At 41.3% G+C, this 12,750-nt stretch overlaps 1 protein-coding gene across 1 annotated transcript in view; it reads left to right on the forward strand.

Annotated features, from left to right (window-relative positions):
• LOC309561460 (laminin subunit beta-1-like) overlaps positions 1 to 12,750 on the forward strand; it is a 168,221-nt gene that overhangs the window by 111,929 nt on the left and 43,542 nt on the right. The window contains exons 19-23 of the mRNA XM_082265398.1: positions 122 to 314; positions 3,960 to 4,103; positions 5,734 to 5,965; positions 7,837 to 8,000; positions 9,791 to 10,015. Coding sequence (XP_082121524.1) covers positions 122 to 314; positions 3,960 to 4,103; positions 5,734 to 5,965; positions 7,837 to 8,000; positions 9,791 to 10,015 — 958 coding nt within the window. The remainder of the gene's footprint in view (positions 1 to 121; positions 315 to 3,959; positions 4,104 to 5,733; positions 5,966 to 7,836; positions 8,001 to 9,790; positions 10,016 to 12,750) is intronic.

Consider the following 12,750-nt stretch of genomic DNA (forward strand, 5'->3'; position numbering starts at 1 on the left):
ACTTTTTTTTATAGTATAGTAGTTAAGGTTGAATAAAGACAATAGTCCATCCAGTTCAATCTGTGTAGGTGTGTGTCGGAGTTCTTTTTTAACACTTGCTATATATCATTGTTTCCCATAGCTGGTCCTTCTTCCCAAAATCTATGAACTGCCCGGTTTCCATGGTAACGACCCCGTATCCACGCACCGCCGAGAAGAAATGGAAACCTACAGGTGCCTGGAGTCTTTCAAGATGGCCACGATGCCGGTCCTGGCAGAGATGTGCATCAAGCTGCTGTGTAGTATCTCCGCCATCATCCACAATGGAGCTCTGCGTGAGTGACAGGTCCACTTTCCCATGATGGTGGATGGCACATGGCCACCCCCCACTGCCCTGCAATCATGTGCATTGCACACAGTTGCAGGCCGGTTGCAGAGTGACCCTATTCATTTAAGTGGGTCAAGAATGGCAGGGGCGCCACCTGCTGGAAGCAATATGCTTTTTTTTTTTGTTTGCTAATGCTGCGAAACAAAGCATCATGGCAACAGAATTTGTACAACCCTGAGCGACCGCAAGCCCTCAATCAGACAGCGGTGGTAAAACTGCAAATCAACCACCTACTTTTACCACCCTCAGGCCTCTTGTGTGAAGGAACCCGAAATGAAGTGTTTTTAGTGCTGCAATGTAAAAAGTAACTGGAAAATGTCAAGAAATGGGAAAAAGTGGTGGATGTGTTGCAAACCTGCTGAAAACTAGTAGAAAATAAATAAATAAATGAATTAAAAAAAAAAAAAAAAATATATATATATATATATATATATATATATATATATATATATACATATATAAATATATATATACATAAGTGTGTGTGTGTGTATATATATATATATATACATATATATATATATATATATATATATATATATACACACACACACACAGTTTATATATACACTGCTCAGAAAAAAATTAAGGAACACTTTTTAATCAGAGTATAGCATCAAGTCAGTTAAACTCCTGGGATATTGATCTGGTCAGTAAAGTAGCAGAGGGGGTTGTTAATCAGTTTTAGCTGCTTTGGTGGTAATGAAATTAACAGGTGCACTAAATGGGCAACAATGAGTCGACCTCCAAAACAGGAATGGTTTTACAGGTGGAGGCCACTGACATTTTTTTCCCTACTATTTTTTTCTGACTGTTTCTTACTAGTTTTGCATTTGGCTAGGGTCAGTGTCACTACTGGTAGGATGAGGCGATACCTGGACCCTATAGAGGTTGCACAGGCAGTCCAACTCCTCCAGGATGGCACATCAATACGTCCCATTGCCAGAAGGTTTTCTGTGTCCCCCAGCACAGTCTCAACAGCATGGAGGAGATTCCAGGAGACAGGCAGTACTCATGGAGAGCTGGACAGGGCCATAGAAGGTCCTTAACCCATCAGCAGGACTGGTATCTGCTCCTTTGTGCAGGGAGGAACAGGATGAGCACTGCCAGATAGGGATGGGGCCGAGCACCCACCTGATTGGTTTGCAGCAGAACTCCCGAACAGAGGAAATGTTCTAACCCGAACAGTGAACCCCATTGAAGTCTATGGGAGCCGAACAGGAAAAATCAAAAGTGCCCATTTTCAAGGCTTTTATGCAAGTAATTGGTCATAAAAGGGGTATGGGGGTCTGGGTACGGCCCTGGGGGATATATATTAAAAAAAAAAAGAGAAAAATTAAAAACGATAGTTTTTTCAGGAGCAGTGATTTTAATTATGCTTAAAGTGCAACAATAAAAATGAAAAATTCCTTTAAATATAGTGCCTGGGGGGGTCCCCTTAATGTGCCTGTAAAGTGGCGCATCTGTAGAATGTATGGATCATGCTGCAGCAAAAATTAAATTTCTAAATAAAAAAAACGAGTCAAATCCCATTTAAAATGACTCGCGGTTACAATTACCAACACCCGGCTATTAAAAAATAGAGGAAAAAACTATGTGGTCCCCCTCCCCCAAGTCCATACAAGGCTCTTTGGGTGTGGAATGGATTTGGAGGGGAACCCCACGCCAAAATGTAAAACAAAAATGACTTGGGGTCCCCCCAAAATCTATACCAGGCCCTTATCTGGGCATGCACCCTGGCAGGTCAGGAAAAGGAGGGGGGAACGAGCGAGCTTTCATAAAAGCAGAGGCCCTGTAGAAAAAATGGTGGAAATTTCAATGTTTTATTTATGTGACACAAAAGTAGCACAACTGTTTATAAAAAAAAAAAAATAGACTAAAATTAGTTTTTTATAATATCTATTTTAAAATAATTGTATATAATATAATCACTTTTTTTTATAATAAATTTATATAATATGATATCTATTTAAAATAATGTTATATAATGTAATAGCTATTTTATAATACTATTATATAATATAATATCTGTTTTATAATAATTTTATATAATGTGATAGCTATTTTTATAATAATTTTAAATAATATAATAGCTTTTTTTTTCATAAATATTATATATAAATTTAATAGCTATTTTATAATAATTTCATATAATATAATAGCTATTTTATAATAATTTTATATAATATCATTTCTACTTTATAATAATTTTTTATAATCGAATAGCTACTTTATAATAATTTTAAATAATATAATAGCTATTTTGTAATAATTGTATATAATATATTAGCTATTTTATAATAATTTTAAATATTATAATAGCTATTTTATAATAATTATAATATATTAGCTATTTTATAATAGTTTTAAATATTATAATAGCTATTTTATAATAACTGTATATAATATAATCACTTTTTTTATAATAATTTTATATAATATGATATCTATTTAAAATAATGTTATATAATGTAATAGCTATTTTATAATACTATTATATAATATAATATCTGTTTTATAATAATTTTATATAATGTGATAGCTATTTTTATAATAATTTTAAATAATATAATAGCTTTTTTTTTATTATAAATATTATATATAAATTGAATAGCTATTTTATAATAATTTCATATAATATAATAGCTATTTTATAATCATTTTATATAATATAATTTCTATTTTATAATATTTTTTTATAATATTTTTTTATAATAGAATAGCTACTTTATAATAATTTGAAATAATATAATAGCTATTTTATAATAATTGTATATAATATATTGGCTATTTTATAATAGTTTTAAATATTATAATAGCTATTTTATAATTGTATATAATATAATAGCTATTTTATAATAATTGTATATAATATAATAGCTATTTTATAATAGTTTTAAATATTATAATAGCTATTTTATAATAATTGTATAGAATATAATAGCTATTTTATAATAGTTTTAAATATTATAATAGCTATTTTGTAATCATTTTATATAATATAATAGCAATTTTATAAAATATAATAGCTATTTTATAATAATTTTATATAATAAAATAAACATTTTTGGTAAACTATAAAAGATGGAGTTGGATTGAGTAAATCAATACCCTACATATCAAGCCTTAAAACTGTAGACTATAGAAACCACTTTTAAAACATATTATCAGTATGGAGTTACCGTAGAATTATTGCTCCTACTCTGACATTTGCAGTAATACCTCACATGTGTAATGCAATTGCTTTTTACGTACACATTTGCACCCTATGCGCACATTGATCTTTGGGTGCTTTTTATTTTTTTATTTGTTTTATTATAATTAAATTTAATTAAACTTTTTTATGTGACTTGAATGATATCACAAACATCTTTAAAGCCCCCTGTGTGATAACATGGCCAGATGACAGGTCCTCTTTATGAATACATTGGGGGTCTTTTAAACCCCTGATGTCTCCCCTGTCCTCCACTGCAGATAATAAAGCACCGATTATGTGATGGGGGAGGGGGTAGGTGTGACGGGCACCTGTGTAGCAGATATTATGGTTGTATTTCTCGTCAGTGGGTGACTTTCTGCTCTGTTTGTCTTCCAGCCTGTCTGTGTGACTTGCAAGGCTCGCTCAGCGCAGTGTGCGACAAAATCGGAGGGCAGTGTATGTGTAAGCCCAACGTGATTGGTCATCGCTGTGACCAGTGCGCTCCTGGAACCTATGGCTTCGGCCCCTATGGATGCAGCAGTAAGTAGAGACCCTAACACAATTCTTTCTATAAGTTACAATATTCTACTGATACTCTACTTGCACTCAGCAACTTCTGTAATTGCTTGAACGGGTGGAGTCCTTCCTTAAAGCCAAAGTTTAGCCAAAACTTTTTTCTTTCAAGTTTTGGATAGAGTGTGGTTAGAACCTCTGTTGGTTTTTTATTTGCAGTCGGTGTCTCCATTTAGTACATTTTCCTCACTTCCTGTGATGAAAAAGCCTTCCAACGGGGACATGGCACAACAAAATATTTTACAGTAATTTTAAAGCGCGTTCCCGACACACACAAGGTGTGAACCCAGCCTGTGTGACACCAAAGATGCCAGCTTGTGTGACACCAAAGATGCCAGCTTCTGTGACGCCAAAGATGCCAGCTTGTCACAACTGTAAAGATTCAGGATGTTTATATACGCTTAGTATATATATGCAATGCGGGAACCCTGCAAATCCACTGCGGGTTCCCGCAACGCACTCGACTCGAAGCCAGTTCACACTGCCATATGCGAATCGCTGGGGGTTGTCAATACAAGGTTAAGGACACCCCCAGATTAGTTCGCAACAGTACAAACTGTGAGTTCGGACATGAATCGGATCGCATAGGTGTGAACACCCATGCGATCCGATTCTGGTGCGGACCAAACTCCCCTTAGTCTGCCTGTAAAGTGGCGCATCTGTAGCATGTATAGAACCTGCTGCAGCAAAAATGACATTTCTAAATAAATAAAATAACAAAAATGCTCCCGCCATCTATGAAGGCTGGCTGCCTACCTGTTTGACAGTTCTTAAATTGGTAAGGGGCGGGGTCACCTGGCTACGTCACCTGGTGGCACCGCCCCCTTCTGACGTCATGGACTTGTACATGCTGGGTCGGCAATGTCACAAGGGGGTCGGTGCCACCAGGTGACGTCCCCAGGTGGCCCTGTCCTCTACCTATATATGAACTGTCAAAATGGCAGAGCCTGCAGTAGGCGGGGGAGGGGAGCGTTTTTGTTTATTTTCATTTTCGGGTGCGATGGGCCGCAAGATGGACAATAGATTTACATCGGGGGACACTGTTTTTTTATTTTTTAATAAAGGAATTGTCAAGAACTGTATGTGTGTTTTTATTACTTTTTGACACATTTTTGGTGAATGGGTAAGGGGACTATGTAACCCATACTCAATCACATGGGGGGGGGGCGTGGGATCTAGTGGCCCCCTTTTTAAAGTGGGATTCTGGATTCCGATAAGTCCCCTGCCCGCAGACCCCCACAACCACCGGCCACAGTTGTAGGGATGAGGCCCTTGTCCCTATCTACATAGGGACAAGGTGTTTTGGGGTGGGGGGGGGCAGAGCTCCTCAACAATGAGCTTATACTGCGCCCTGATTGGGCAAAGATATTCTGATTCCTGTGTGAGTACTTATTAGGCAAGGCACTACACTGTGCATAATATAAAGTCTCCATACTTGTTAGGAAACTTCCAGAATGGACATATATTTGATATTTGATCTTTTTGAAACTTAAAAATAGAAATGTTTGTTCCGTCGGGTAACATGCAGATGGGATTGCGAGTTTTCTGAATGCTGGATAGGACAGTAACCCAAAAAATCTATTTTGTTTCTTAACAGAGTGTGACTGCGACTCTCAGGGCTCCATCTCCCGGTTCTGCAACCCCGTAACGGGTCAGTGTCAGTGCCACAGCAGTGTGGCCGGGAGACAGTGCAACCAGTGCCTTCCGGGACAATGGGGCTTCCCCCACTGCAAGCCCTGCCAATGTAATGGCCACTCTGAGGACTGTGACCCCAGGACCGGAGCCTGCATCGGCTGCCGAGATTTCACGAGTGGGCGGCACTGCGAGAAGTAAGTTCTAGCTGGGTCACCTAGAACAGTGCTCCTCAACCCTGGTCCTCAGGGCCCACTAACAGGCCAGGTTTGCAAGATAACTGAAATACATCCCAGGTGATATAATTTGCTGCTCAGTGATTGCAGTATTCTAGTCTGCATCTCCCCAAGGTAATACTTAAAATGTGGCCTGTTAGTGGGCCCTGAGGACCGGAGTTCAGGACCACTGACCTAGAACCCTCACTTCAGGTTCTTGACGCTTTTGTGTGTCTGTACACAGATCAGGTGTAAACACGTTCAGGTTGATGTATTAAAGGGAAGCTGTGGTTTTGGATCAAGTTTACTTTATTATTTTATTTTTATGCTATTATTATATCATTTCTGTTTTACAAATGTAATACAGGATACACTTATGGCACAGGATTCTCAGAGCTTTATCAGTTTTTAAAACCAGACAGCGTAGATGATTTACTATGTTTATGCTGTGAATGCAAATCAGAGCTTGAGCAATTGAGCCCTATTAACATCAAGATTTTTGTTCAACAAAGCAGATAAGGATAGCCCAGGAAACATTTGCAAAGGAGGCTATAGCTCCACCTACTGGCTGAATATGACAATAGAACATTTTCATGTGCCATATTTCTTTATTTGATTAGGAAAGGAAGAAAGGAAAGTTCTGACCATAAAAAATCAATTAGACTCATTTCATAAAGCTTTAACACATAAATAAGAATCTTTATTTTCTGTCATGTGACCATAATCTTCAAATGTCTTTGAACTTAGCTGGAATCATAAGCGGCACCCAGGGCTGGTATTACCACTGATGAGCCTTTAGTGGGTCTCTAGGGGCAAGATTAAAGGAGCAGTCCTAAGATTTAAAATTACAAAATGTTATCCACATGTCTATACTTGTTGCTAAATTTAGACAGAGAACGGTAGGGGGGAGGGGGTTCCGGGGATGATTAGAGGAGTCAGAAGACTCCCCCTAGCTCAGAAAAATGAAACCATCCCTCCTTAGCCTTGTTTGATAGTTTGGACTATTAAACAATAGCTTGCAGCCTATAAAGCAAACAGAATGATTCCTCCCGACAGACAGCAGATTTGCAAGACTGGGCATGCTCAGAAAAGAAAAAACACAGGGAAAGTGAACCATCACATGACATCACTTCTGCAGTCGGCTGTAGTCGCCGGACAAAATTCTTGTGCAGTCCTTTGCACTTTTCAACAGACACGACAGCCCGGGGACAAAAGACGGCCGATCGTTCGGCCGACGATAGGTACGTGTGTACGGGGCTATACATTCAGTGTTGGAGGTGCCGGAACTGCGTTCCCCCGCATTCCCCCTGAAAAAAAGGCCCGATTAAACCAATCACATTACACAGGGGGAGGGGGGTAGAGCTGGTACAAAAGGACCTAGGCAGAATAATGTCAAAATATGGCCATGGTGGTATCTGATGGTTGGAAGTGCTCATTACTGGTGGACTCTGATGGTTGGAGGTGATCATCAAATCTTTACTCGGCTTCATCCTTGCTAGCCTATTTGAATTGTTAGGAACAGTCTATTCAACTAGACTTGTTCTATAATGTTGAAAAGGTTTTTCTACTCATCCAAGGAGATTCCTGGGTTCTAATGATTGTTCATAACATACCCAACATTTATACCCTCTTGGGTCACCTTCATCTGATTAAAAGGATCATACCCAGACACCTATTGAATTGAGGAAGCCACCTGATTGAGTGATGAAACATCTACAGTATTACAGGACAAGTCCAGTTGACTTCTTCAAGCCCAGTCCAGTTGACTTGTAGTAGGAAAAACCATGACTTGGATGATAAGAGCCTTTTATAGACTTCAGGAACATCATCCTAATTTCAAATGTCCCTCTTAGGTGTCTGGATGGCTACTACGGAGATCCTATTCTTGGCACGGGCCAGCAGTGCCGTCCCTGTCCTTGTCCTGGCTATCCCGGTACTCAAAACTACCACGGCAGCTCCTGCTATGCGGACCGAGACTCCAGCCATATCGTGTGCCTGTGTGCTCCTGGTTATACAGGTAAGAGGCCTAGCATGCAGGTGGCCTTCAATTACCAAGAAGAACGTCCTCAATGACTCATAAATGCCATAAACACCAAAAAAGAAAAAATCTAGCAATAACATAATTTTTTCTTTTTTAGTCTCCAGGATTTTTTTTTTTGGGGCTTGCATATACCCTGAATATAATAATCAATTGACAATGCTGAACTAGTAGTCAGAAAATAAACTTCAATTAATGAAGTTTATTAATAAAAATTTAAATAAAAAAAAAAAATATCAAAAAAAAAGAAAGAAAATAAACTGCAAAGATTAAAAGAAAAAAAACACGAGATAAAAATGTAGGCAGATAGTTTGTTCTGTACAGCCCAGTCTGCTTGCTGAATTCTATATGGCTACAATTAGACATGTGAGGTTCAAATCAAAATTTGGACAACATTTTTGTAATTCGGATATATCCGAATCTCCAAATCATAATAGTAACGAATTTCAGCAAATCTGAAAAAAATTAAAACGAAAACCACAAATTCATTTGTATTCGTTTCTTTCTTTCGGATGACTGGATGCAAAATTTGGGCCTTGGGTCTAAAGGCTCAGGTTTTGGTTCTATGACAAAACTAAATTGTTTACGTAACCACTTCAATACCGGCACCTTTTACCTTCCTGCCCACGCCAATTTTCAGCTTTCAGCGCTGTTGCGATTTGAATGACAATTGCACGGTCATGCAACACTGTACCCATATGACATTTTTATCTTTTTTTTTTACACAAATAGAGCTTTATTTTAATGGTGTTTAATCACCACTGGGTTTTTTATTTTTTGCACTATAAAGGAAAAAATGCCAAAGTCAAAGTTTGAAAAAAAAAATATTTTTTTCTTTTTTCTTTATTTCTGTTATAAAATTTTGCAAATAAATAATCTTTCACAGTGATCGCATGACACTGGCAGAGGGCCAGTGTAATGATCAGTCATCCGCTGTGTCTGGTGGATGTAGCAGGGGACATATCGTGCCAGAGCATAGCACGGAGCGAATGTGCAAGGCGCGTTCTCGGGCCGACGTCATATGTCGCTGTCCCAGAACAATGTTATTCCTGTCCTGCCTTCATTTTACAATGACACAATGACACAGGCAGAATGTGGTTAAAGCGCCCAAAGGAGAAGTTCCGCTTTAGGGGGTCATCCCCTGCCACTTTAGGGGGTCCTCCCCTGCCCCTTTAGGGGGTCCTCCCCTGCTCCAAGTATAGAAATGGCACTTTTAGGGGGCAGGTACCTGAATTTGACAAGTACCCTCTCCCAAGCGGCAGTTCTCCCCCCCCCCCCCTCCCTCCCCACAGTCTTCTGGGACAGGTGAGAGGCCCAAGAAGACTACAGGACCATTCATAATGCCCAACGTGGCTCGTGCATGCGCAGTGGGCACCCAGCTGTGAACATGGTGGCGCCAGGGACAGACAACAGGAGATGAAAGTGGCAGGGGGGAGCACACCGCTGGACACTGGGAAAGGCGAGTGGCTGTTTTCTTAAAAGTCAGCAGCTACAGTTTTTACACAGGAGACTGGAACTCCTCTTTAATGAATGAAACCAAAACACATTTTTCCATTGTGCACATCCCTAGTTGCAATATCTGTGCGATGCATGAACTGACATCATCAGGTACAATGCAGGACCAATAGCCCTGCACTGTACATGAGGAACTCCCACAGTCAGAATGAAGAGGAGCGGACTGAAGCCTGCTGGAGGGAGGTAAAAGGTAAGTATCATATGTAAGAAAAAAATCAGCTTTATCTATAGAAGCATTCTTTTTATATTTTAAGGTTCACGGTGTGATCGCTGCTCCCCCGGTTACTTTGGGAACCCGGACCAAGATGGCGGAGAATGTCGCCCTTGTCAATGTAACAACAACATTGATCCCACCGATCCCGAATCATGTGACTCACGGAGCGGCATGTGCTTGAATTGTCTCCACAACACTGACGGACATCACTGCGGAGAGTGCAAAGCTGGTTATTTTGGCAGCGCCATTATGCGCAATTGCCGCCGTAAGTACCTGCAGGTTATTTCATTCATTTCATTCACCACAGAAACAAAGTGCTGTAAGGCTCCATTCACACCTGTGCGACCCAAAAGTCGTGCGATTTCCATTGCGACTTTATATTGCAACTTTGGAGAGGGGTGACTTGGATGCGACTTTGGCTGTTAAATTTGGCTGTTGCACAACTGTCCCATTGATAACATTAAAGTGTTACTAAACCCAGGAGCCTGCAGTCACTATATCTGCTCTCCCCAGGAGCCTGCATTCACAATATCTGATCTCCCCAGGAGCCTGCATTCACTATATCTGCTCTCCACAGGAGCCTGCAGTCACTATATCTGCTCTCCCCAGTAGCCTGTATTCACTGTATCTGGTCTCCCCAAGAGCCTGCAGGCACTATATCTGCTCTCCCCAGTAGCCTGTATTCACTGTATCTGGTCTCCCCAGGAGCCTGCATTCACTATATCTGCTCTCCACAGGAGCCTGCAGTCACTATATCTGCTCTCCCCAGTAGCCTGCATTTGCTATATCTGGTCTCCCCAGGAGCCTGCAGTCACTATGTCTGCTCTCCCCAGTAGCCTGCATTCACTATACCTGGTCCCCCCAGGAGCTTGCAGTCACTATATCTGCTCTCCCCAGTAGCCTGTATTCACTGTATCTGGTCTCCCCAGGAGCCTGCATTCGCTATATCTGGTCTCCCCAGGAGCCTGCAGTCACTATATCTGCTCTCCCCAGCAGCCTGCATTCACTATATCTGCTCTCCCCAGGAGCCTGCAGTCACTATATCTGCTCTCCCCAGTAGCCTGTATTCACTGTATCTGGTCTCCCCAGGAGCCTGCAGTCACTATATCTGCTCTCCCCAGCAGCCTGCATTCACTATATCTGCTCTCCCCAAGAGCCTGCAGGCACTATATCTGCTCTCCCCAGTAGCCTGTATTCACTGTATCTGGTCTCCCCAGGAGCCTGCATTCACTATATCTGCTCTCCACATGAGCCTGCAGTCACTATATCTGCTCTCCCCAGTAGCCTGCATTCGCTATATCTGGTCTCCCCAGGAGCCTGCAGTCACTATGTCTGCTCTCCCCAGTAGCCTGCATTCACTATACCTGGTCCCCCCAGGAGCTTGCAGTCACTATATCTGCTCTCCCCAGGAGCCTGCATTCGCTATATCTGGTCTCCCCAGGAGCCTGCATTCGCTATATCTGGTCTCCCCAGGAGCCTGCAGTCACTATATCTGCTCTCCCCAGCAGCCTGCATTCACTATATCTGCTCTCCCCAGGAGCCTGCAGTCACTATATCTGCTCTCCCCAGTAGCCTGAATTCACTCTATCTGGTCTCCCCAGGAGCCTGCAGTCACTATATCTGGCCACCCCAGGAACCTGTATTCACTATATCTGATCTCCCCAGTAGCCTGCAGTCACTAAATCTGCTCTCCCCAGTAGCCTGCATTCACTATATCTGGTCTCCCCAGGAGCCTGCATTCACTATATCTGGTCTCCCCAGGAGCCTGCAGTCACTATATCTGCTCTCCCCAGGAGCCTGCAGTCACTATATCTGATCTCCCCAGGAGCCTGCAGTCACTATATCTGCTCTCCCCAGGAGCCTGCAGTCACTATATCTGCTCTCCCCAGGAGCCTGCATTCACTATATCTGCTCTCCCCAGGAGCCTGCAGTCACTATATCTGATCTCCCCAGGAGCCTGCATTCCCTATATCTGCTCTCCCCAGGAGCCTGCAGTCACTATATCTGATCTCCCCAGGAGCCTGCAGTCACTATATCTGATCTCCCCAGGAGCCTGCATTCACTATATCTGCTCTCCCCAGGAGCCTGCATTCACTATATCTGCTCTCCCCAGGAGCCTGCAGTCACTATATCTGGTCTCCCACATTACACAGAACATGGAAATGCTCTATTTTAGTAAATATAAACTGCTAAATACCTTTTGTCATCAGCAGTATATAGCAGTCTTGTGACTTCTGTCAGCGTCTGGTTAAAGCTTGTAGGGAGAGTTTTCATTCTCCCCTGATTGTCCAATGAGGCTGCAGAACCCCTGACCCTCTGCCTGGACAGTGCTAATTGGCCCTGTGCTGATCACATGCACCCTCCCAAAAAAAAAAAAAAAAAAACTCTCTATCAATACATACCAAACTGAGCATGTGCAGAGTGACACCAAGGCTCTGTTCTATCAGGAGATGGATTAGAGACTGTGGAAGAAGGGGAGGAGCAGAAGACAGGATCAAACAGCCTTTTCACACAATGCTGAGGATTAACTCCTTAGGTGCCACAGTGAGTATAACAAGCATGCTTTACTGCATATACAGACTGATTTTACAGTTGTGGGTTTAGTAACACTTTAAGATGCGACTTTTATGTGACTTTTGGGAGTTTACATTGCAGTCTATGGCAATCTAGTCACATGAAAGTCAGATCAAAGTAGAGCAGGAACCTTTTTACAAGCGCTGTGCCTTTAGCTCGCATTGATTTTAACAGCTTCCATTGAAATACAAGGACTGAGACTTGTCAGGTGAATTTATGTGTCCAAACTCGCATGACAAGTCGCACAATAGTGAATGGAGCCTAAACCTTGATTATTACCTATATATGCAATCATTTTACAACAGCCATTGGCATTCCTGTGTTCAGGGAAAGAACAATTGTTTATTGTATCTCTTTGTTGTTTGTTCCTAAATACTCCACTTTTAAGTACACAATGGGACCAGAGCATGCATGTAAAACAAAAAT

This window comes from Pelophylax lessonae (assembly GCF_965119305.1).
Source record: "Pelophylax lessonae genome assembly, chromosome: 8".
Taxonomy (NCBI): domain Eukaryota; kingdom Metazoa; phylum Chordata; class Amphibia; order Anura; family Ranidae; genus Pelophylax; species Pelophylax lessonae.